Source organism: Orussus abietinus, unplaced genomic scaffold, assembly GCF_000612105.2.
Source record: "Orussus abietinus isolate OABI.00-Male unplaced genomic scaffold, Oabi_2.0 scaffold250, whole genome shotgun sequence".
NCBI classification, from domain to species: Eukaryota; Metazoa; Arthropoda; class Insecta; order Hymenoptera; family Orussidae; genus Orussus; species Orussus abietinus.
Window position 1 is genome coordinate 1 of NW_019394395.1, and position 26,174 is coordinate 26,174.

General features: G+C 46.4%; 2 protein-coding genes across 3 annotated transcripts; one reads left to right on the forward strand and one right to left on the reverse strand.

The window, feature by feature from the left end:
- The first annotated feature begins 461 nt into the window (after window positions 1–461).
- LOC105695610 lies at window positions 462–24,378 on the forward strand. Of its 2 annotated transcripts, none has more exons than XM_023432150.1 (6): window positions 462–529; window positions 18,043–18,167; window positions 22,450–22,884; window positions 22,960–23,226; window positions 23,302–23,575; window positions 23,650–24,378. In XM_023432150.1, the coding sequence occupies exons 1-6, from the start codon at window positions 496–498 to the stop codon at window positions 24,000–24,002; spliced, it is 1,488 nt and encodes a 495-aa protein (XP_023287918.1). In that variant the 5' UTR covers window positions 462–495; the 3' UTR covers window positions 24,003–24,378. The 2 variants fall into 2 exon arrangements, with proteins under 2 accessions (XP_023287918.1, XP_012272755.1); XM_012417332.1 differs by lacking the exon at window positions 462–529 and adding an exon at window positions 5,566–5,644.
- Window positions 24,061–26,064, reverse strand: LOC105695612 (THO complex subunit 6 homolog). Its single transcript, XM_012417340.2, has 5 exons — window positions 25,910–26,064; window positions 25,471–25,698; window positions 25,232–25,399; window positions 24,973–25,135; window positions 24,061–24,898 (listed from the first exon to the last, which is right to left on the reverse strand). Exons 1-5 carry the CDS (start codon window positions 26,023–26,025, stop codon window positions 24,578–24,580), a joined length of 996 nt encoding a protein of 331 aa, XP_012272763.1. The 5' UTR covers window positions 26,026–26,064; the 3' UTR covers window positions 24,061–24,577.
- Between the last annotated feature and the right edge of the window lie 110 nt (window positions 26,065–26,174).

Consider the following 26,174-nt stretch of genomic DNA (forward strand, 5'->3'; position numbering starts at 1 on the left):
AGATTTTAAAAATATTGAAATCTCATGGGTGTCAAAACCTCACTCGCAGCTTCCATATTCACGTTGTAAAGTTTGAAACGATTCGGTACACCCAGTTCGGAGGAAAGCTTCATGAACGATTGATCCCTCGAATGGCTCTTTCATATCTCCTTAATTCGGGTTAAGCAGAACTTACAAGTTTGCACCTGGGATGTAAACAGTAAGGTAGGATAAATAGAGGATTTACTCGAGTCACGCAGGTTCAAAATGGGAAATTCTACTCGGGATAGATAACGCGACTGATATCGAAGGACGACGTCGAATGATCCACGGTTCCACAAAGTTACAAAATCGGCGATCGAGGGGGGCCCTTTCTTCGAAGCGCTTTCTTTCCTAAGTTCCATGAGGCTGATTTTTAGGACTAATAACGTATAAAGTCCATACCTGGAGACTCGATTGAAAGACTTCTCCTCTTCGTTGCAGGAGGACGAGGAGGTGCCGCCTTAAACTGAGAGGATGTTCGCCAGACTCTGCGGCCAAGCTCCTGACGGTATGTACTTAAAAGTATATCATCAACCGTATAGAAACGTGGATGTATACGGCCAAGATACGGCAAACGAGGGACGAACCGTTATTAAAGCCTCCTTAAGTCAGAGTAGACGTCGCCGGGCCACGAAAAAGTTTCCTCGGAAGAGTTGATCTCTGACCGACAGATTTCTTTCTTGACCCTTGTCCACACGGTTGACCATCTCACGGAACGTCCACGTGTTTCATGGAAAGTAGGAATTTCCAGTGACGATCTTCCCGTTTAACGAACACTCTTCCCCTCGAGAAGATCCCGTAAATCCCGCAGGTCCTCTTCTAGCCTATCTTCCTATCTCGCGAGTCAAGTGTCATATGGCCGTCCCTCGTTAGCAGTTAACTAGGAAAAACACGGGCCGACTCTCCACCTAGCTCGTAATTAATAAGAGGGACATCCTCTTATCACGGTGCCCCATCGTCGCGATCTCGGTCACGGACAATTGTGCCCCGTGGCGATGCATCACCGGCATCTCCACACCTCCGTCCGCGTCGAAGAGAAACCATTGTTGAGATGGAAGACGATTTTTCGCGTGAGCGTCTCGTCCGTGTCCCTCTTGGATTGACGCCTAGCAATCGGTGGAAGCTCATAAAAAACGGAAATCGTAATTAATAAGAGGGACATCTACTTATCACGGTGCCCCATCGTCGCGATCTCGGTCACCGACAATTGTGCCCCGTGGCGATGCATCACCGGCACCTCCACACCTCCGTCCGCATCGAAGAGAAACCATTGTTGAGAAGGAAGACGATTTTTCGCGCGAGTGTCTCGTCCGTGTTCCTCATGAATTGACGCCTAGCAATCGGTGGAAGCTCCTAAAAAACGGAAATCGTAATTAATAAGAGGGACATCTTCTTATCACGGTGCCCCATCGTCGCGATCTCGGTCACGGACAATTGTGCCCCGTGGTGATGCATCACCGGCACCTCCACACCTCCGTCCGCGTCGAAGAGAAACCATTGTTGAGAAGGAAGACGATTTTTAACGCGAGCGTCGCGTCCGGGTCCATCTTGGATTGACGCCTAGCAATCGGTAGAAGCTCATAAAAAACGGAAATCGTAATTAATAAGAGGGACATTTTCTTATCACGGTGCCCCATCGTCGCGATCTCGGTCACGGACAATTGTGCCCCGTGGCGATGCATCACCAGCACCTCCACACCTCCGTCCGCATCGAAGAGAAACCATTGTTGAGAAGGAAGACGATTTTTCGCGCGAGTGTCTCGTCCGTGTTCCTCATGAATTGACGCCTAGCAATCGCTGGAAGCTCCTAAAAAACGGAAATCCGCGTCCCTCTGAAGTCTATCTTTGTTCATCCTACGTTTCGTCCCATTAATGGGACACCATGGTGTCGGGTACCTTTGGCATACGGTGTGCAATAACTCCTTTGACTTTTACCCCGAGTTCTGCCTGATTTACGACGCCTCCCTGACCTACCTTAATAGGAGACCGACCTACAAAAAGGCCCCGACCTTTTGGGAGAAGGTCTTAGGGCTCGTAGATCTCACCGGTAGCTATTTCAGCCTTTCTTGGACGAACCGAACGACCAGGTTTATACTTCGAGCTTGACCCCACCATTGATCCTAGTCGAGATGCTTTGCGTCACAGTTTCCGTTCCACCGTCATTTGTAACGCCGCGAGTCCGATGTTAATAGACAAACTCGTGATTACGAGGGAAGCGGAAACCGGGAGGTTGATGATGCGAAGATTCCCGCGAGAAGGCAGCCGGTGTACGAGGTGGTCGGAAAGGAACGGAGGGCGGTTCCTCGTAGCCGTTCTCCGTCTTCCAGATGACTCGACGAGTCTCGAGGAACCGATCTCTTCTAGATGTTCTCAGGAACGATCCCAACACTCGACAGTTTCGCTCAGAAGAGCGAAGTCTTCCCTGTTGAGAATAAAAATTCAAATAATTTCATAAAACTTTTGTTGGAAGTTTCATTCACTGTATATTAATTTTATAAAATGTTCAAATAACGTGTGTTAATTTAGTGGATAGATGCATTCAGTTCAGTACATTCGCGTCTAGAAGAAGATTATTTTATCACAGGGATACGGATAGAAATGGTCATGATATTAAAAGCTCCTCTAATAAGAATTGCAAATGATAGGTACAATGTAAATACGAAATTTATACGCTTTCCACGCAATTTCACGATATTGTAACGTGATGTTATATAATCAGGCAATCAGAATATTATAATAAATGTATACTAATTCACTGTTAAGAAGTTTGACAGTATTGCTAAAATCTTATGTACTGAAAGTGTATGAATTTCGTGAATCTTATTAAGAGTACACCTCGACGTCCCTCGAGTAAGGACCCTAAGTCTCGGTACGGATATTAATGATAACATCTAAGTTTTCCAAGTCAGATACAGGTGGTACATCCCTATATCCGACCCGAGACAAAGGGTTAAAGGGAACAATAAATAGTTTATCACACATAGCCAAATCGTGGTCGCGGGAGTTCGGACCTCCGGAGATGCCAGACCGCGCTGGCCAACCTCGACGTCACTTTGACACGGTACCCAGCTAATTACGGGGATTATATTCCAATTAGCATGATAATTAACCGGCGCCGACAGGTTTAGGGCCTGCGAGCTCTTTCTCCGGCGCTCTCGGCGAGACCCAAGCGCCTAGGGTCCTCTTCGTGCCGCGAATTGATCCAACAATGAACTGACTTTTCGGAGTATCCCGACCCGAGCCGAAATTTCAACTCTTCTTATAACCTAATGAAGACTTCTTTTGGTCCTATTTCACTCTCTATATTTCAATTTACGTCAAACGTAATACGAATTATGTTCTACTAGGTCTACAGGTAGAATAAATGGAATTATCCGCCACTTTTAAGGCCTAAAGTAAGACCTTTGAATGCTAAGCGTTTTTGACGTATGGGCGAAATTCCTGACGGCGTGCAGGCAAAAGTGGACCAAATGTTGAGCATATACGTACGCCTTTTGTAGTCGAATGATTAATCATATAGAAGTTACCCTTTATATTATTACTATTATTATTATTACATACTCCGTCCAAGGCCTATAATTACAAATCCTAAGCAGGATTAAAAATTCAACTCGGGAATTCTTACCGCATTGAGAAAAAATAGTATTAGACTGTTGGATTCCGGTGTTGAAGAGATTAAAATTGCTTTTATTTTCAACAGCTTTACAACTTTGAATTCGGTAAGGACCTTAGGCGGTAGTTCGACGTTTCTAGAGCAGTCTGCTCCGTTCTGTTCTATTCTCTTCGTGAAAATCTAGTCTTTTTGTTAACGTAAGAACCAAAATAGCGTCGAGTTCTCATATTTCGATCAATATACAATTATCGAAGGCTCTAATATGAAAATCGAAAGGGTCAGGACAATTTTACGACAATTTAGAACACTGTGGTAATCAATAAACTCGCATTTGAACGGGATAAAGGCAAAAAAAGTGTTGTATGCGCTTCTTTGCTAAAACGATGGTAATACGAGGTCTCGGAGTGCAAATTTAATTGACCTGGAAATCACAGATGGCGCAGAGATCCAGAGGATTTCTGGAGTTTTACTTCGATTTCTTTATAATTATTGTACGAAAACGACAGGTGGAATATACCATTTGGTACAATACCCAATATAATTCGACACAGCTGTCAATATAAAAACGAACGTCGGCAACGTAGGCATTTAGAAAAATCTTCTTCATCGACGTTGATCAAGTTCCTCGACGTGTTTCACTTCATTTTAATAGACGAAAGTCGGCCCTTGACGATGGAAAAGACGCGACGAAGGGAGAGGAACTTAATTCGAGGATGGAGTCGAGGTCGTTCCCGTTCCCACGCCTCTCGTTCCTCATACCTCTTGACCTCGGCACGCGAACCCGAGCCCTTAACTCGAGACGACCGTCGATAATCGCTTCCCCGTATCTTCGGAGATCGAGCTCGTTTTCGGGATAAATCCCGGCGAACGTGGAAGAGGCGGAGAGGCTAACCTTTCGAAAAACTACTTCCTTCCTCGTTACGTTGCCAACGCTCGAAAGACTGGAAGATCCGTCACGCGACTCCTCGGCCCAGCCCAAGATGTACTCCAGAAAATGACGTCGTTACATCGTTTACCGGTACCTCGATGTGCAGATTAACAAGTAGGGATCGTTCTCCGAGAATCTAGCGGTTCGCTCGTCGACTTGGGGGCATCGAAATCGCGGATTCGCGATCGGCGATCGTAAAGCTGCGAGCACCGATGGCCCCTTGGCCGGAGGCCGCTCTCTGTGGGAACGAGGCTCGTGCTCATTGAAATTAATGAGTCGTTAGCTCGCCCTTATGTTTTATGGGTGGAATACGATTATTCCGGTTAATCCTCGAGATAAATCAAGGGGTTCGGCCGAACGTTTAAACGATTCTCGGTCGGGCCTCGCGCTCTCCGAGGCAGAGGGACAGAGAGGACTGCACGCAGGAAACTCGAAACGGAGGAGGAAGGCGAACCACGAGCTCGGCATCCTCGCTTCGTACAACTGTTCCGAGTCGTTTATCTCTTTGAGAAAAGTACCGGGTAGAGTGGCCCTCGGAACCACTCGTTTCGTGGGTGACTCCGCTCGTGGAGAGGGCCTCCACGGTGCGGCCTAACGCGTCGACTCTCGGTTTTAAACGACCCCCTCTCCAGTCGTGCGGTACGCGCATTATATAATTAGGTACGCGAGGCGATTTCCACGAGATTTTCTTTTTTTTTTCCCCATTTCTACTCGATGCACCGCTAGAGTAATCGCAAGGTACGGAAGGAGCATGCCCAGGAAACGATCCGATACCGGGGCAACGGTACGATCGGCCTTTAATTCCGAGCCCTGCCGAGTGCTTTTCAAACCTGGCTGGGAATCGATCCTGCAATTATCGATAGGCTCCGTACCCGTACGAGCACTTTAGCTCGACGTCGAGAGGAGCGGTTGTCGAGATAAAACCGAATCGCGTTGGGCCTATTGAGTCATAGCGCTCGCGTTTGTCTTATCTCTTGGACGTCAGGCGAGTGGTTCTTCGAGGTGGACGAGGTGGAGCATTAGGACGCGTTCCTCGATGGGTATATCACCGAACCAGTATTGTCAACCGTCCTGTTATTCTGGTATTTCTACTATTATTTTACCCCTGCATTTTTAGAACAATAATAGCACGCGAATTGTCCTAACATTTCAGGAGGAAATGGAACTGTCGAGGACTTTGCCATTAGCGATGGATATTTTTTTCCTTCGTATTCTTCGTTCTGTTCGTAAAGACACTTATGCTTTGTTAAAATAGGGAATCGGTTAGTTACTCGGGGAAGGATGGCAACTTCGGAAGGAACACTACTCGAATAACGATTTTTCTCGGAGAAATGAGTATCGTATATGTTTATGTTTGGATAAGAGTTACAATAAAGATTGCTCGAGTTGAATACATACTTCGCTAAAGTTAACGAGTTGAAACGTTCAATTCGTCACATCGGTAATCCGGGGGAAGCGGGGTGAATGTGTCTCTGCGGAGAGAAGTCGTCTTCCGGTTTCATGGTCTGGATCCGGTTAAAGGGCTCCGGAATCCCGGAAACGTGGAACCTGGAAACACTGTCCATGGGGAATTGTGTATGTTAGGTTCCGGACCTCGTGTCTCGGCTTGTCGTACCGTTGTCGCAAGTAGCTTGCACAAATGTACGAGACAAAGCCGGGGTCGCGATCCCGAGGACTCCGAGCTTCGCCGGGAAACTTCCGTCCAGGCTGGAGTGACGTCGCCGATGTCGCCTTGCGACTAAATATCTTCCGCTCGGCGAGACTTGGCTTGTAAGTCGAAAGTACCGCGGTTGTAATCTCGCGCGTTTCCGTTGCCATTTGGCACGACCTTATGAAATGTGAAAGAATCTAAAAAGATTTCCTGGGAAATAAGAGAATGAATCGGCCCAAACCGCGAGAAAAGTACGTTGCGTGCGGAGTCGTTCGAGATTACTCGAAATTAACGTCCGAAAAATTAGGACCGGATGATTGGGGTCGCCGCGTCTCTTTTCGGGGGGATGCGTAGCCTTGCGAGGGAGTTATCTCGGATCTGGCAATTACTTTTCGAGCCCGCAGCCAATTGGACTGGTTGAACCGAAAATACCCGGCGAGGGGCCTTAACTTTCGGCGCACTTACTCCAAGCCGGCATTATTTACTTATTTCCCCTTCTCTCTCCATCTACTACACATCCGAACGCGTTCTCTTTCTCTTCTCGAAGAGCCGACGTTTCCAATCGTCGCTTTTCTGATTTTCACACCCACAAAGTCTGAATTGGACAATTTGTGTTTCTACCGTTGGATCGAACCGAGGTGATACAGGGACAGGAAATCAGTGCGCGAAATTAACGAGGAGAAACAATAACAACATTTATTCAAGCGTGGACAAGGGATGCATCGGAGCGTCAGAAATATTAGGTTGTCCCATAAGTTTCTTCCCTTTTTTTCATAGGACATGAATACACGATGCGGAAGGAACTTATGAGACAACCTAATACAACAATCGTTTCGTACTCGACTCCTTTGAGGGGGTAAACATTGTGTGGAAAGAAAAACCTTTCCCAAGGTACCTATCGTCGCGTTCTGAAAAGAAAATGTGCCCGTCAGATATACCGCGGAAAACTGTCCGGAAAGGAAAACCTCGGTTTTGTATTCCTGAGCCCGCGACTTCGGTCGGCGGCAAAGACGGCGCTAGAGAGAAAATACTTTTTAGGATTCTGGGGAACGGTGGCGGAGGAGTCGGAACCTGGAATCTCTCAGCTAGGAATTTAAAGGAAGGGATAGAAAAGACGATTTGAAAGACCAGCGGAGGGGCCTCGCCGAAAGCGGGCGGTTTTCCAGGGCGGAGATCTCGAGAGGCACCGCAACGAACACTCGGCGACTCGGCCACCACAATGAACACGTATAAAATTTATGGTGTACGATGCGGTGCCGTGGCGTTCCGCCCACTCACACTCGCGTGCACGACCCGTGATTTATGCCGCTCGTAAAGCAGCCCTTCGGGTCGGCCCTTGCAAAAATCATCTCTCGCGGTCTCGCGTTTCGCCAAATTGGAAACGCGAGAGGCCCGTCCGAATTCCGCGGAACCGCTCAATCGGGCGTAGCCGCGGTTACGCCGCCCCTTCGGATGAGATTCTTCATCGACGAGGGAATATTCATTCAGGAAATCATGGATTTTAACGCTGATGCGGAAATCAGCTGGAAATCGCAAACAGAAATCACTGGAAATCTTTGGAAATCACCGCTGTCAGAATTTTAAGGCTGAACGTCACTTGTTACCGAGTCGCATCGTTCTCTATCATATGAAATCAAAAGCAATCGGCTCTCAACGAAGGTTCTTCGACGAGGGGATATTCACTCAGGAAATCATGGATTTTAACGCTGATGCGGAAATCTGGAGATCGCAAACAGAAATCACTGGAAATCTTTGGAAATCACCGCTGTCAGAATTTTAAGGCCGAACGTCACTTGTTACCGAGTCGCACCGTTCTCTATCATATGGAATCAAAGGCAATTGGCTCTCAAAGAAGGAAAACGTTTTCACTGACTTCCGAGCGAATAAACTCTCGTTCGTCGAGCCTCCGATTCGATTCGCAAGTATCACCGATCACAGTGGAGAAGAAAGTAGACCAGTCGCAGTGCCAAATCCGCTAATCCAACGCACCTGTTGTTCGAAGGACGGCGAATCAATTTTACCTACACCCGAGGACCACGTTTATAGGTTATACACCGAGCTAGAAGTAAGAATAAAAATATAACGCGAATGATTCTTAAACTTAAGTCAAGGATTCGCGCTGAGAAAGGCGTTTGCAGTTGTGAAGTAGGCGCCAGTCCCTGAAAGGGATATGATAAACAAATACAGAAAGAAGAACTTTACAAACTATTGTACTTGTTACCATATCGTTTTTAGAGACTAGCGCCTATTTCACGGCTCACGTGGGAACGGTTTAATACTATTTTTTCTCGGGGCAGAGTCTCGGCTAAGAATCCCACCGTCTATGCAACTGCGCTTGGCGCGAAACTCTGCCGAGTCTTGTTCCCTTTCCTTGATTACGAGGCGCTCGATCGAGGCCGATTATCTCCGGCTCGAGGAGTCGCTCGAATTTCGGGGATCGGCTTTGACATTCGGTGATGTATGGAGCCAATTCCGGCGTGCTCGATCAGCAGCGAAAAGAGACTCGAGGGCTTGTGGGAACGAAACTTGCGTTTTGCTTCCAGGATCGAGAGGTCGCCCCCGGGCTGCGTTCTCACGGCTCGGACGGCGGGATGCCGGCAAAATGCCGACAAACCGCCGAATCGACATCGACCGGCCCGCCCGCCGTATCCGAGTGGGATCTGCTAATTTTCAGATTCCACCGGGCCGATCCGATAGCCACCGACCGCGGTCGATCGCCGGTATCGATCGGCGCTCCGCCTGAGACGTCCGATTTTCTCGACCTCTCCAGCCTTGACTTTGAATAAATTATTCCCCAGTATAGAGAGTATCGGGAAAATATCTCCAGTCAGGATTCCTCCCATAGAAATCCCGAAACACGGTTCAGGATAACGGAGACTTCCGAGTGGCCATTAAACCGGAGAAGAGCGTAATTACACAGTTCGCGAAAATTGCGTTCTCCCGAAACGGGGAATAATTTGTAAACGATCCTTTGGAGGGTTCCCCGGGAGGGAATACCGTGGCTCGTGATTTCGAGCGGCGGAAACGATCGAGGATCGATCGTGGATCGATCGAGGAATTTTGGGGGCACGACCCTTGACCCGGGTGTTACGGGTTGAGTCCGATTTCTGAAATGCGCCTTTGCGTTCGCGCGTACACCCTGTAATCTTGGACCTCTTCGAGGAGGGAGAGAGAGGGCCAACCTCCGCCCGGCCTCGAGAGAGGATATCTATAATTTAAATCTCGGACGAGTATAAGTGGCAGGAAATGATTGTAATTAATACGCTATATCTGTATACGATACGTACTCCGGGATGGGGGATTTAAGGCAGTCCTTGGCACATAATGCGAGAGTATCGAATGCCATGGGTGGAGGGCAACTCGATTCAGCGACATCGAGACTTAGCAAATTGGGAATTCGATCCATCGTATCGATCCGCAGGTGCCTTAGGGAAAATGTATAAAATATATTATCGTCGTAATTAATTCCCTGTAGCTGTACACGATACTTTCCTCGGGTTGGGAGGCAAAAGGCGGCTCAGAAGAAAAGTCGCGTCGAGAGAGATATTTCGATACTTTGTTAATTAAGTCCATTAACGCCGATTAAATGCTCGAATAAGAGCACGGTGAGCTTTTCGGGGACAGCCAGGGAATTATTTTGGAAGGGCCAGCGCATTTGGAGAACGGGCCCGAGGCCCGTGTTTAAGGAGGACCATTATGCCGTGCTTTATGTCCCTACGGAATGGCGAATTCAACTCGAACGGCCGCACCGAGAGCAACCTTTTCATGCTGACTAATTTTACGACGTTCCACGTACTAACGGTTTAACTCCCCACACAAGGTGTACAACTTGAAAGCTCCAAATTATTCCCGAGACGAACTCGTCTCTCTTCGCGAGGAGAGGCGAGCACGGTCTTCCGCCGTCGACTATATGCAGCTTCGAGAGGAATATAGAGCCAAAGCCTTCTTTCTTTTCTGCCTCCGACGATTTTACACCGTTAGGGATAAGACCCTGTTTGGAACGTCGAATGGAACAGAGAATGAAAGCATTATCGAGTGCTTTTCGTTTTTATGATACGCGTAAACGATCAAAGCTGCCACCGCTGCGAGTCCGCGAATTGGAAGTTTCAGGCCTTGAAGGGTCCGCGACCTCGCGAGGATGCCGCATTTTGTGCCTCCTTTTCCACATCGTACACCTACTCGAGCAAAGCGCAATAACTTCCCTGGATGATTATCCTGATTATCCAGGGGGATATTATGTACTCGTGGCTCGACCGTCGACCCGATGTACCGGGGATTATTCAGAAGTGCGCGACGGTGGCCACTCCAGGTCCGAAACCTTGTCGTGGACGGGTCGCTTCGTAAAAGCTTAAGCCCGATTTTCGGCTTAAACCGTCACCGAAGGATTCCTTCCATTTTCCATTTAGGAAACTGGGGGCTCTTCGATCGAGAGAGGTAATCTCCCCCAAGGCTGTCGGGTTGCCATAGAGGAGAACCGGACCGACGACCAATAAAATAAGTCAGAAACGGGAAAAAAGAGTCTTTGCTCCAATTGGACTCCGTATGAAACTTGGCTCCATGTTCTCGGTATAATATATATAAAATAGACTCAAATCGATTTAGATTCAAGTTTATTCAAGTTCCACCCAAAAAGAACGAGGAATGCGATCTTTTCTACCTCCTCGAGTGAAGTTTGGAGATAGTAAGGTTAAAGCTACCTGAGCGTCGTTATACGTCGTTCCAACGTCCGTCATACCCCGGGAAAAAAAGTTCATTGGACCAAAGAAATACTTTGTTAATTCACAGAACAATTATCTGACTCAAATTAATTGTCATAATTCCAACGAAATGTCGCAACCAATTTATTCGAGTTTATTTCAGTGAAATAAATATTCTTTCAATTAATAAAATATTTCTTTGATTCAATGATATCTTCTTTTTTTTCTTTAGGGTAGAAATATATTACTCCCTGTTAAAATGGACACGCGAGCGACGTGCGTCTGATTCGTTACGATATACCGTCCGTCGTAACGCACGTCAATGTTGAGGTTTTTATCGTTTCGATGTCTATCGTTATAACGTCAATCATAAAAATATAATATTTATCGAGGTGAACTCGGGAGCAACGTGCGTCACATTTGTTAAAATACAACGTCCGTCGTAACGCACGTCGTTTTTGACGTTTCTGTCATTTCAACTCTTATCGTTATAACGTCCGTCACAGGAGTATATTTCGACCTGTTGAGATGGTCTCGAAAGTAACGCGCGTCGCCTTTGTAGTAACGCGCGTCGCCTTTGTCGTAACGCGCGTCGAGTTCGGCGCTCGTGTGGCCCCAGCCAGCGTTACGCGCGGCTCTTACAACGTATATACCTCGGCGCAGCCTCGAGGTCGCATACGCATGGACGACCATTAGCCGCATTCAATCACCATTACACGCCGGTACGCTTTCCGCGCCTCCTCGCGCGCCTTAAATCTGCGCCGCGCGGCGTGGAGCGAAGCGCCGCTAAAATATGCCCGACCGGACGAGTGCCCGCACCTAACCTCTACCGGCTGAGTCGAACCTAACCTCAACCGGCCGAGTCGAACCTAACATCTACCGGCCAGGCTCGTCCATCGTTACCGCCCAGATAGAAATTCATAGTTTCACCGATATTTCTCAAATTCCGTCACGAATCGTTCGATCTGAACATGCATGTCGTACAACGTCTCGATTAACCCTTTCGGTACATTTTAATACTTCGGTAAATATTACATAACATGGCACGCTTGATAAACTATCGAGTCGAACCTAACCTCTACCGGCAAGGCTCGTCCAGCGTTACCTCCCAGATAGAAATTCATAGTTTCACCGATATTTCTCAAATTCCGTCACGAATCGTTCGATCTGAACGTGCATGTCGTACAACGTCACGATTAACCCTTTCGGTACGTTTTAATACTTCGGTAAATATTACATTACATGGCACGCCTGATAAACTATAGGCGTTAAACCGTGACCTACACTAAGGGGGGGCGAAACTTTTTGCAGGGTTTGCTACGTTGTCAATGATGATTGTCGAGGCAAAAATCTTGCATGCTAATTTTCAAAACGGCTGTGCATTTATAAGGTTGTGACCCGACCAGGGCCGAGTGAAAGATATTACTTCTTATAGACCTGGCTACACTTTGTTCGTATCTAATCTGATCCGATCTGATCTGGTACAGAGAATGTGGGGCTTCGTATATAAGAAGGGATGTTTCACTCGGATCCGCTCATCCTGTCTGATCCGAGTAGATCCGATCTACTGTGGAGTAGTCACAGCCTACGGTGTCCCCAAAAGTCTCGAAAAAGAGCAAGACACTACATCGGTCAGGGACTCCCAGGTCGACGAACGGAGTATTACTCGCAGTGTAGGTGGAGGATGCATAAAGTTTGAGGAGTAGTCGCGAGAATCAAGTTTCTTATTGAACACGTCTCTCGTAGGCGTTATACCTTCGATAGCATTCCCGAAGGCTGCAAATTATCCGAAAGTGTCGTTTGCACTTTACTAGTGATTTTTCAGAAAATGTCCTGTTCTTCCAAAAAATCAACGAACAATCCGATGATCGCGTCCAGGAAAGATCCAGACTATCCTGGCGAAAACGAGTTGCGAGCCTCGATGGGGCCCCGTGGGATCGTCGGATTTTGGCCGGGTGGGCCGAATTATCTGAAAGTGTCGCCCGTGCTTTTCCTCCGATTTTCCAAAAAATCTCCTATTCTTCTAAAAAATCAATGAACAATCCGACGATCGCGTCCAGGAAAGATCCAGACTATCCTGGCGAAAACGAGTTGCGAGTCTCGACGGGGCTCCATGGGATCGTCAGATTTTTACCGGTTGGGCCGAATTATCCGAAAGTGTCGCCCCCGCTTTTCCTGCGATTTTCAAAAAAATCTCCTATTCTTCCAAAAAATCAACGAACAATCCGACGATCGTGTCCAAGAAAGATCCAGACTATCCTGGCGAAAACGAGTTGCGAGCCTCGATGGGACCCCATGGGATCGTCAGATTTTGGCCGGTTGGGCCGAATTATCCGAAAGTGTCGCCCGCGCATTTCCTGCGATTTTCCAAAAAATCTATTCTTAGAAAAAATCAACGAACAATCTGACGATCGCATCCAGGAAAGATCCAGACTATCCTGGCAAAAACGAGTTGCAAGCCTCGATGGGGCCCCGTGGGATCGTCAGATTTTTGCCGGTTGGGCCGAATTATCCGAAAGAGTCGCCCGCGCTTTTCCTGCGATTTTAAAAAAAATCTCCTATTCTTCCAAAAAAATCAACGAACAATCCGACGATCGCGTCCAGGAAAGATCCAGACTATCCTGGCGAAAACGAGTTGCGAGCCTCGATGGGGCTCCGTGGGATCGTCGGATTTTGGCCGGGTGGGCCGGATTCCCGAGGTCCCGGGGCCCCGGGGCCTCGGGGCCCTTCTTCCCCCGGGTTCCCAGAGAGGTCGGAGGTCGCTGGGCCCTCCTCTCGTTCCTTCTCTCTGGGCCCGTCCCACGTCCGCCCAGGCCCAAGACCGTGAGGCATCGCGAGGTATCCACGACCTATGGAAATCCTCCGTGGTCCTGATATAGTCTCTCGAATTCTCCACCGTCGTCACCAAAGTGTACTTATTTCCCTCGAATACGGCTTCTTCCCTGTCCCTTTCTCAAAAACGGGCTCCGCCGATCGAGGGAGGAATTCGGCCGAGCGAGGGGTCAGGAACCTACGACGGAAACGAGGATGCGCGAAACGTGCGGGGCGTGTCAACGTTCCCACTGGCGCGACATCTTTCCTGCCTTTTTGGAAACGTGAGGGAAATTTCTTCCGAATTTTCGAGCGTAGAATTTGGTCGTACGTGGCGGTGTCGGCATACCGCACCGGGTGAGCAAAGAGTCCAAGGGCCGGGCAATTATTCCTTGAGCAAGGTTGAGAGAAGCACGCGGTCTCCCCACCGTTCGGTCGGACTCGTTCCCTCTGTACCTAGCGATTACCGAGTCGGCCAATTGCGATTGGCCAGCCATTTGCGCGGGAATCCATGGACCAATCGTCGAGCTCGGTGCCTCTCTCCTCCCTTGTCTAGAGTCCCGCCGCCAAGACCACTCGGACCTTTAGCTCACTTTGGTCCACTTTAGTCTAGTCGCTGCTGCACCTGTCAACCGGTCGTGCCTCCCTGCCGATTTCGCGTCCTGGGTCGAAACCACCCACCTCCTCATCAACCACTTTAAAAACATCGTGAACGATCTCCCGGAGAGCCGGAGCACCGAAAACCTCAAGATTGAACTCGAGAGGCGTCGGAGATGATGCCGATCACCCCGGAGAACGAAGAAGAGGAATCGGTGTCGTCGATCCGTCTAACCAAACGCCGCCACGTGGCTCGTTACGCCTAAAAGTGTAATCCGTGCAATTGCAGGTCGAAGCAGCAAAACTCACCGATTTTTCCTATCGACGACAAATGAATCGACGGAGGAAGAGAAAGACTTTGAGCTGTCGGTTCCACAACTCCAACAGCATTACGTGATTTGCCACGGTCTAAAGTATCCTCGAATCGTGAGCTTTCCGAGAAGGAGATACACCTTCAACGATTTGTCCCTTGCCGCAGAGAATTTTCAGGCATAGAGGTTGATAGAGTAAAAAGTTAACGAGAGACGTTGATCGGAAACGCCTGGTGTACGTCGATCTTATTTGAGAGGCGAGCGAGGAAACTGAGGCGGTTGCTTTGCCCGACCAAAAGTTAAAAGTCTGCAATTTCCGTCGTCGAAGTCCACTAAAATAAAGCCCTAACGAGAGACGTTGATCCAAAAACGCACAGATAACGTCAATTCGTTAAGAAGAAGCGATCGATTGGGCGGTAAAATTAAAAGTCCGCAATTTCAGACGTCGCAGTCCAATAAAATAAAGCGTTAACGAGAGACATTTATCAAAAACGCAGAAGAAGCGACCGAGGAAACGGAGGCAATTGATTGGGGTCGGTTTAAATATAAATAAATCTATAGGCCGGTATAAATAAAACTGCTGAATTTCAGTCATCGAAGTCCAATAAAATAAACAGTCAACAAAGAACGCTGATACAACACGCCTAGAATGCGTCAATTCTTTTGTGAGGACCGAGGCGATTGATTGGGCCGGTTTGAAATTAAAAGTTCTCAATTTCTGTCATACGATTCACGGGGAATAGAGGTAACGAGGTACGGCAATTCCTTCGGGATAGAGAAGCGAGCAAAGAAACGGAGGCGGTTGGTTGGACGGGTTAAAAGTTAAAAGTCCGCAAAGTCCAACCGAGCGAGACGACACGGGAAGTCGAGCACGTGTCGGTCGTTGCGTGTCTCCGTCGCTCTTCCTCTCTGGCGTTTCTCGCACTTCTCGAATGCCAAAAGCCGCTGCTGTCACTGTCACTGTCACCGGAGCTGTCGCGCGGTGAAGCGTGAGTCTATGCCAGCGATTTGTCCGGCTTGTGAAGGATGATCGGTCCGCTCGACCTCGCCAATGAAAAACGAGACTCCGACGAATCGGAAGAAAGAGTCTCCTCCTGCTCCGGGGTTTCGATCTCGAGGAAAATGTCATCTCGTCGCGAGGATGATCGGTGAACCGTCGAGAGCGTCACCGTCGGCAAGCGGACCCCCAATCGTCGGACTCGTGAATAAAAGTGAGACGAGGTAATATGAACTAGTACAGAAAATCGAAAAAAAAAAAATATCAGAGACTGCAGTCTACTAATTATCCCAAGGAGTGCACTGTAAACTTTGACAGCTAAGATATTATCTATAGATTTGGGGATGTCAAACTTGCAGTTAAGTACTCGTACTCGTACTTTTAGGGTCGAAGGGTGTCTTTCGGTCGTTTAAGGAGTACGGATATAAGACATCCTTTAAGGTGATGCGAAAGAGGCGTCTAAGAGGTATCGTTTATGAAATTTTTCGCCGAACTGGGTGTACCGAATCGTTTCAAGCTTCGCAACGTGAATATGTAGGGTATACAGAAGGTCCTGACGTCCGTGAAAGTTCTTTTTTTAAATTTGTTTATGGATATTTAAAAAATTTTTTTATATAAAATCAAATTATATGGCCGTCAGGACCTTCCTTATAGCCTCTATATTCCCGTTGTAAAGTCTGAAACGATTCGGTACACCCAGTTCGGAGGAAGGCTTAACGATCGATCCCTGAGGTGCTGCTTTCAGATTCCCTTAACGTTGAAAATGAAGGATGGGTGGAGGCCTGAGTACGCTTATGCGCACATACACGTGTACGCGTTAGTAATTTGACGCGAAACTCTACCGGGTTTCCTGAGATCACCGTTAACGACAGGAAGAGAATAAATGATAAACGAAGATCCCTCGTTTCGAGTCGGCCGACGTCCTCTTATCCTTGACCGACGCGTCGGAGGGAATGTCTTTTCCGAAAAGAAGAGACGGAGAGAGAAGCCAATTGATATTCTTTTCGATGACTCGGGGCTAGCACCTGCGCTCCTGCACCACCTTAGGTCGAGACCAAAGGAGGGACTTCTATGAATTCGGACTTAAGAGTCCTCATTGTCCCGTTCAAGGAAGGTACGCGTGTACGCGCACGTGCTCGCAAGTACTCTCGGTACAGTGTAGGACGTGAATGCTTTTTCGCCCACACCCTGGCGGGGCCTGTTCTGCAGGGAAGGCACTTGTGTCCGCCAATGTACATATACGTAGGTGTAGATGCGAACACTCGGCAGATGTACACGCGTGCGGTCGATATCGTTGGGGCAGCTTGGCAGGAAGTTTGAGCTACGTGCCCGTAACTCCTGGAGAACGCGTGTCAAATTGGTATTCATTACGTTTTATGGGAGTGCGGAGTAGTCCGCGAAATGTTACTTCGTGCCGGGGTGTGCACAATGTTATTACGCCAAGTATACCGCCAAGGAGGTTCGCTATCGCAAGGATTTGTTGCCGCATCTTAGAAGCGCGTCTTCCCCGTTTCCACTTTCCTTTCTTCTTCTTAACGCACGCTCATTCTCTTCTCGCCTTTACCGGCACTCGCGATAACGCCTTCTGTGATTTCGAGCACCGAATAAAATGTGATGCATTAAACTCGATCTTGAAGAATCACTATATAAGGTATATAAACGTCCCGGCAAGTGACGGAGGTTCTTCTTAATGTAAAGATTAAATTTTGACGCTTTAAAATGCAGATTTACGTTAAAAAATGGAAATAGTGACGCCCGAAATGTGTACTACACTTTGAAGAATACTTTTAAGGGAGAAATCATACGAGAGTATTCCAAATTTTTGATAGGCCGGTAAGCTAAATGAAATCGGTACAACGTTGGGATGCACATTACTGCGCGCTTCTCTTAAGTACATACATTTGTAAATGTGCATATAAGAGATAGTTAGTATACAAGAGATTTCGAAATTTCGGAATATTCTATCTTGAAGATACTTCGATATGTGCGCCGTACTTCGAATGGGTACTTTTTAACAGGGAGGTTGATACGATGTACCGCGGGAACCAGGATGTTCACTTGATAATTATGCGTATATCCTCGCATTCGCTGCACGTATCTAGGTACATCCTGGCGTAATTTATTATTAACTCCTAGCTTCTTCGGCTTCGATGGTATTTCCGTTGAATGGCAATTTGAAGAGTCTCTATCGGTCTCGCTCGACTGGGCACCTTAATCGATTAAGGCTGCTGATTGCAATTAAATCCACCTGCCGTCATAGGGGCCAATAAGCTCAAGAGGACCAATCATGCGCACCTTTCGATTGCCTTACTATTTTGATTATTGCTCGCATAACTCGTACATGCCTTCCTGACGACTGCAAGTCCTCTTCCTAAGCGTCATTCGCTGCCGCTTAATTCCCTTTTTTGATTTTCAGGAGATCTAAAAAGACGTCATTCGTGGAGCAGCGAAATCGATTTCCGGGAACCGGGACCGGAAGTTGGAAGCCTCTCCACAACGAGCTCCGATCCTGCGTTGGACGAAGACGGAGTCTCCTACAAGGTAAAAAATGTAACAGCTGTGGGATCGATTTACCAGGGTACTTACATCGTCCAGGATCGCATCGTCCATGTTTGGTTTAATCGGCGTCGATAAAAAAATTCTTCTAACCGTTGTACCATATGAAACAATCTCTAGTCCCCCCTTTCAACGGTAACGCCATTTTATAAACGATGGATCTAAAAGCACTTTCTCAACACGTTACTCACGTTACTTAACTGAGAATTTCACTGCACGCGTTTATAAAACTGTTATATTTCCCACAAGAATCTGTAATATTCAATTAATATAGCATTCCAAATTATCATGCCTAGGTCCTAGAATTCTTCTCGATTCTAAGCTTTAAATAGGGGTGAAGTATTAAACCTGCAGGTTGACGTCGCCATCTTAATTCTAAATGAATAAAAAGCTTTTTTAATGCCATTCCATGAGGGGTCCAGACCTTTCTTCGAGCCTCCTTATTCGCGTAATAAACTGTCATAATAATTCGTTGCATCCAGTTCGTAGAAACGTGTTATAAATAATCTAACGTCTCAGAGGTTGCTTTCGCGTCACCTTAAGGCGATATGAAAGCAGCAGGTGATTATTGAGGCCCTAAGGAAAAACTCGATGCTCATGAAATTTCATGTTTCGGAAAACAAAAAAATACGTGTCCTTGGTTCTAGTCTAGGATAAATAAAAAAAAATGTTTTTTAATTGAAGTTTCACGAGCATCGCGTTCTTCCTTGGGGCCTTTCTAATCACGTGTTGAAGTTTCAAATGATTCGAATCACTCAGTTTGGAGAAAAGCTTTATAAGATATTTTGACATTTCATATATATAGAATGACCCTTTCGTATCACCTTAATTCATGAACTCGAAATCGACTCCACGCGTCCTAGGGTCGATAAATCGATATTCCGAATGCAAACGGCCGGTACTACCGTCTCTTCCGTGAATTCGTTCCTAATGGCCGTCTGGCGTCTGTATTTCACGGAAACCTCGTACCGTCTAGATCGTAAGTGCGCTTTTCTTCGAATCTACGGCCGTGCCGAGTCGAAGAGGGCAAAATAAGGCGGAAAGGGTCAGAAAAGTGGAACGGTCGGTGCGGCAGAGCTTACGCGCGTCCTTGAGTGGGGAGGCTTTACGAGTTGTTGCAAATGGCGCGTGTGCCGCTTTCGACGGAATGTACGTTCCGTCGGGTTATGGCCGCTTTTCGAACGTTAACGGAGGGATACGAGCCGGAGCGGGCGAACGCGAACGGCGTAAACGCAGGAACGCTCGTTACCGTCTAAGAATACCGACGAAGGGCCGGCAGGGACTGCGCCTTTTTACCGATGGAGCAAGAGGGCTCGCTCGAAGAAGGCACTCTTTCGGATCTTTGTTATTCCGGTAGCCTCCTCTTTTCTGTTTCGCATACGCTTCGGAACGTTCCTCGGTTCAAGGGAAACTACTCGAAAATTCTCGCCCTTCGCGATCGATCGAGAGACAGAAGACTTTGAAGGCAACTTTCAAAGCAGCCTCGACAATTCCCGAGGCGAAATTTCGATCCTACTTAGAGCCTCCATTTGTAGGGATTAAATAGATTTTGCGAAAATACGATATCAGGTAACTTCTACACTACTAACAAGGAAGGTATCCCAGGTTTGATTTCTTTTATAATATGTTATAGTAGACTACAAACTAAGCGACACGTATTTTCTTTTTTATCTGCCATTAAACACTTTAAAGGGGTGAAACCACCATCCAAAGTAGGGCCTGTGAGGGGGGCTCACCCCTTAATTTTTTTCATTTTTAATTATGAAAATTATATTCTTCATTTCTCGTTATGAGAAAGCTTTTCCAGGTGGATTGGTTAGAAAATATTATGTTCTTGTCGGTGAAACTACCAAATCGCCCCTTGACGTGCCTTACTTTCGATAGTGGCTTCACCCCCTTAAAGTGTTTAATGGCAGATAAAAAAAAATACGTGTCGCTTAGTTTTTAGTCTACTATAACATATTATAAAAGATATCAAATCGGAGAGATCGACCTGGGATACCTTCCTTGTAAGATTCTACTTAAAAGTGGCAGACATTTTCATTTATTCTCCTTGTAGGCCCAAAGTAGGACTTCATTCCTGCTAAATTGACTGTAAGAAGATGTAACAAATGAAATATGGAACCTAATGAGGGCTCATTTAGATCACCCGGGTTCAGAGTGGGGTTGAAATTTCGACTCGGGATTCTCTTCGACGAAATTCTTTCGAATCTTTGTTAATCTGGTAAGCCTCTCGTGTGTTTCCCATACGATTGGACACGTTCGTCGGTACACGAAAATGTTGAATCTTCTCGATCGGTCGAGGTACGGAGAAATTTGAGGGCAACCTCGAGGATTCGCTCGGTGAAGGAAGAAGAGGAGTGAGAATTTTACGAGCCGGCGGTGGCCGTTCGTAAATTTCCCCCGTGTCACGGAGTATTTACGCCGAGTGACAGCCGTAAATTTCCTATCCCTACCCTCTCCCGAGCCATTCGGGAACGTTTCAACGCGCGGGGTTCTCTCTTAATCGAACGCCAACCATGGATTAATATCCTCGATTTAGGGTCTGTTTGCACGCATCCCGCACCGAAAGCAAAAAGGGGCTCAACGTGCGAACGATAACGTTTCTTTCGCTCTGGACATGAATTCGGACTCACGATGGAATCCCGTTGCGATACATGATGGAAAGTATACAAGATGGCGGACCATGTTACACATCCAAAAACGCGGCCGTATTTGCTAACAAACCAATTAAAATACACCGCCGTGTACGAAGTAAATGTAAAAGAGATAAAGTAAAAGTGTGTACATACTAAGGTTTCATTCTCCCATTGCGAACTCGACATAATTTTATGAAAACACAATTAATACGTGGTGATACCTGTATGCGAGACGCCGCCATTTTCCAATATGGCGGCGCCTCGGAAGACGCAAATCGTGCAGGGACTCTCGTATACAATGCCGGGATGAAAATGGTGGATTCGTTTCTAGGTGGTCCTTTCCGTAACAGGCTTTTCGTCAGAGACAAACATTAATTTCTAAGCGTAGAAATCTCCGTGGTCGTTGCGTTCCGTCTTGTCTCTTCGGCATACCCATGCCATAAGCCGCGTTCTCTTCGGATGCTTCCTAAAGAACGTTCTCGGAAAAAAAAAAAATACCCTTCGCATCGCTTACCGTTAACGTCTAATATGTCAACTTGAGCGTCGAAGCCGCCTCGGGTAAGCCCACGTTCCGACCATTCTTGGTGTTCGTTAATTAACGCGAGGGTTTGCGCAATTCGAAAGTACTTCCCACCTGTTGACAAAATGTCCGCGGACCTTTTTTACGGTCGATTGATTAAAGCCCCGGCGAAGGGAGATGGGAAAAATGAAGAGTAATAATAAGATCGTTGCGTTAACGCCAGCCGCTTCGCGTTTAACCCTTTACCGACGTGGGGTTCCATGGGCCCAATGATACGTGTAATCCTTATGGCTTATAATTCGACGACTTTGGTTAAGGGTTAAAACCTAAGGTCACCCCGGCGTCATTTCAACCACGAAGAGGTATAAGGAGATACAACATCATATATTGAAATCTTCTCCACTTTAGGGGTCCAAGATCTTCAGATGTTTTCCGCTCTAGTGCCGAGAGCGCCTCCTCGATGAAATTTTGCATTTAAAAATTAATGTCTACTGGCGAGTCCGCTAGTCTTTATCGCGTTAAAAACGTCATATTCTGTATATTATCCGCGAATTATCGTTTCGCTTTTACCTTAATTGCAAAGCTAAAAGCACTTTAAGTCATTTACTTCGGTGGGAGAATGTTTTGGTCACGTAGGATTGGAGTTCCCTCATTTTCCGTAAGTAGCGCTCGCATCGTTGGATCAGCGAAAATCTGAGATCCTGGCTCCCTATAATGGGATTACTTTCAGTGGAATCGACTATACGCGTTATGTCTCCTTATACTACTTAATGATTTCATTGAAACGGACGTACTTGCGTGTAAGTACATAAGTGTTAAGTTCGTTTCAAATTTCACACCGTTAATATAGAAGCTATAAAGAAGATCCCAACACCCATTTCTCATACATTTTTTCAACGTTTATAAAAGTATTACAAAATTGAAATCTAAGGAGGGTCAGGACCTTCCTTATAGCTTCCGTGTTCATAGTGTAAAGTTTGAAACGATTCGGTACACCCAGTTCGGAGAAAAGTTTCATAAACAAGACCTTTTTAACGGAATTTTCGCTGCGCCTTAAAAGTAACGTTGAAAATGATGTTATAGTAACGGGCATTATTTCGACTTCCAGGAAAATGGGCGTGCGGTGCAGACGGTGGACCTGGTGGCGGACTGTCAATTGGCGCTGCCAATTGTGACGGTCGAGACAACACCGAGTCCTCCGGGGTCGCCGACGTCGACGACGCCTCCGGCTTCTTTCGGCTCGCCGAAGAGCATGGGTCAACGTCCCAGCAATCTCTTGCGCCCCAAGATCTCCTTGACGTGGGTTCTCCGAGGCCACCAGCACCACCACCGGTCGACGATCAACGGTAACGCCGAATCCAACCTTAACATTGACTCCGACGTCCGCGGGGATGTCCTGGTCAGGGAAGGCAAAGAGAGATCGTCGAGGAAATGCGTCAAGAGCGTCAAGGACAAGGACAAGGGCAAGGAGAACATCGGCAGGTCCGAGAAGGTCGAGAAGAACGTGGTGCACAGATGTGAAAAGGTCGACAAATTGGACAAGGTGACCGAGGCTCTTTAGGGTAATTTAATTCTCTAAATATGCGAATTATGAATTACCAAGGTTTATCATTTGCAGCCGCTCGACAAGGACAGGCCCAACGAAACGGTGCTGGACCCTTCTCTAGAGAAGAGTCCACGAAACGAGATTCCGGGCAAAGACCTCAAGGAAAAGGAGAAAGTGAAGAGGGCAGTCTCGGAACCGACCCTGGTTTCCAGAGATTCCCCTTCGACCCCGAACGGTCGCGAGAAACACAGACATCGTCGGCCTAAGAGACCCCATAAGCCTAGACCTCCGTCAAGATTCGGATACGAGATCGCCGACCTCGATTCATTTCTGACAAAGGTAATCGTTGGGGTTTCGAGCGATGGTAGGACCAAAAGTGATCAGGGTAGGATATCAATTCCACGTTTGTTTCAGGCGTCCATTGAGAGGCCGGCGAATATCCCTGTCGTGTTGTCCTTTCCCTCGGTACTGTACCAGACCCAGGGAGGAACTCAAGACGAGGTGGCTCTTCCTTTGGGAACGGTCGTGAACGCCGTCTTCAAGAATCAAGCCTGGCTTTACGTGCAGACTCCTCATGGCCAAGAAGGTTACGTCGGTTACGCAGCTTGCCTGCCTCTTGGCATATTGCCGCAACCAACGCGCGGTCCTTGCTGGGAAAACTCCACCGATGTCTTTCCAAGACCTCTGGGTAATGATTATTTCAATGGTCTACGTTAATATCAATCGATGTATGGAGCATTGACCGATGTACGAAATCCACAGGTAACATGACGGACACTGAAAAGTTGAGAGACACCAGGTCGGAATGCGGAGCTCGTGCTCGGAATCCCAGAGTACGTCGTGCAACAAGAGACGCCGTTTCTGCCTGCGGAGAACGCAGCGTCGATAGACTTTACTTAAGGGCAGCGGCTAATGCCAAGATTAAAGGATCCAGACATACATTACTCGTCGTCCGGAATGATTACGAGGGACGTGGTGGAAATGTTATCAGCGTGTCCAAGGGCGACGTTGTTGCACTTCTCAGCGATCACGTTAACGAGTGGTTTTGGGTTCGGTCCAGGGACGGTAGGGAAGGCTTCATTCCTGCGGTTATCGCTGGACACGGGTTTCTGTGACTTTCCTAAGCCCTTAAAGATGCTCTGCAAGTAAAATATAAGAAAGAATAGAGTCTCCGCAGAGCAAGAATTGTAGAAAGAGACGAAACCTTGTAAATTTGTACATAATCCTCTACAGCTTATGCATTACATACTGATATATTTATTAAATTCCATGATCACGGAAGGAATTCCTTTTTCATTGGACATAGGAATGATCTTATATATATATGGTTTCTCAGAGGACACGCAATTAGTTTTTAGATTAAATTGTTAGGGGTGGAGACGCAAGACTTTCTAATGTAACCTGTGTAAACTTTAAACAAACTATTCTTCGATGGCAGACCCTCGTGGGGTAGCAACCTTTGAAATAAACATTCTGTTGAAGTACTGTAAATTTGTATAAAGCCCTTCATTAGCAGTAATAGAAAATGTATTATGTATTAAAATATTTATTAAATTTTATGATGAAAGGCTTCCTTTTAATCATACCCCAGTTCGTTGAGTGGGTGTAGCCTTGAGAAATGGAAGTTGCCAAGAGTCAGCGATAAAAATGTATACAATTTTAGGTAGCACGGTAAGATTAAATTAATAACTTAGGCAAACTTGAGCACTAATTCACGATAGTTAAAGTTTGTACAAATGTCGAGTTTGTTACTAGAGCCTGCAATACTCAGAAGCTTCTGAGGAGTTTCTTGATAAACGATGCTGTAGATTGTGTTACTGGATGTTGGCACTTTGGCTAATGTTTCATCTTGATAGGACAGATGATACACATGAGGCATTACACCACCAGTTATGATACGTTCTTCATAAATGCTAGCTACATGAATACCCTGATCAGGTACATTAAATACTGTCGGTGCTTCCATAGTTCGCATATGCCACAATGATAATTTAGGCCCACCACCGCAGAGCTGTAAAAAAAAGAAAGAGAATTAAACGGTAACCTCAGGAACTGACAATTTCATACTCCCATCTGAATACATACCAGCCAGTCGTCAGTAAAATCAACCGCTCCAATCCATTTGCCAATTTTCGGCCTTGCTACCTTACCAATGAGGTGTGGCCGTAATACATTTGTATTTTCTTTTTTGCGTAAATCCCATAGTCTTACGCTACCATCCTCACTTGCAGAGGCAAGTTGATCACTCCTAAGAAAAACGGAATTCATGGTTTGAGCCACATAGTGTACATAATTGATATATCTTATACATTTAGATGCGTTCATCTATTAAGATAAAACTTACGATATCGAAAGACAATGTATATAATCTTCGTGTCCACTGAAAGTCGTTAGTATTTTCCCATCTTCCAAATGAATAACATAAATATTATTGTCCCCACAACCAGCATAAAGTAAATGAGTCTCTTTAGAATAGACCATGTAATTTACATCTGTCCTTTCAAAACTATCCCTGCAAGGGAAGGATTCAATGTTAGAACATTACTTCTTTAAAGACTTCATTAAATACCAAGGAAAACATACTTATTAGATGGTAATTGTATGTTCCAGGAAAGTTTAATCTTCGGAGCTTTACTGGATGTGACAACTTTCCAATCCCATCCTGAGATTTCACCAGCACTCCCCGTTAAAAGAAAATTCTCGGTTGAGGCGATACATTCCACGTGTTGATTAGGATGAGCGGTAAAGGAATACTTTGGACCTTGTAGTTCATTTTCTTCTCCCTGATAAGGGCTCAAAACTTTTGACAACCTGAGACATAAACGTAACCTCACATTACCACGTATATGATAAAGTAGATCACTTAAAAATATTCTTTTTTTGCCAAGTCAGACGTCAAACGCATTTCTGACGACATATCAAAGTAAGGAAAGAATTATTCAATAAGTAATAAAAAATTAATACACACACTTAAACAATGCAAGTATGCAAAATGTACTCGATTTAAAACTAAGACACATACTCAAACACTGAAACATCACCGTAGATATTTCCAGCGACCAGGAAGTTCCCATCCGGTGAAAATGTTTGGCATAATACAGTGTTATAAAATAACTTTTCATTAACGTTTTGCAACATTCCGCGTGTTTTTGCTGCCGCTGAGTTCGAACTGGTTCGAACTTGAGCACGACTACGTAATTCGCAATGTCTCCGACAGATGGCGACTGTGTCGCTCGATCGAGTATCACCTTTCTTTACCGACTAACCTAGATCCCTATAATAGATCG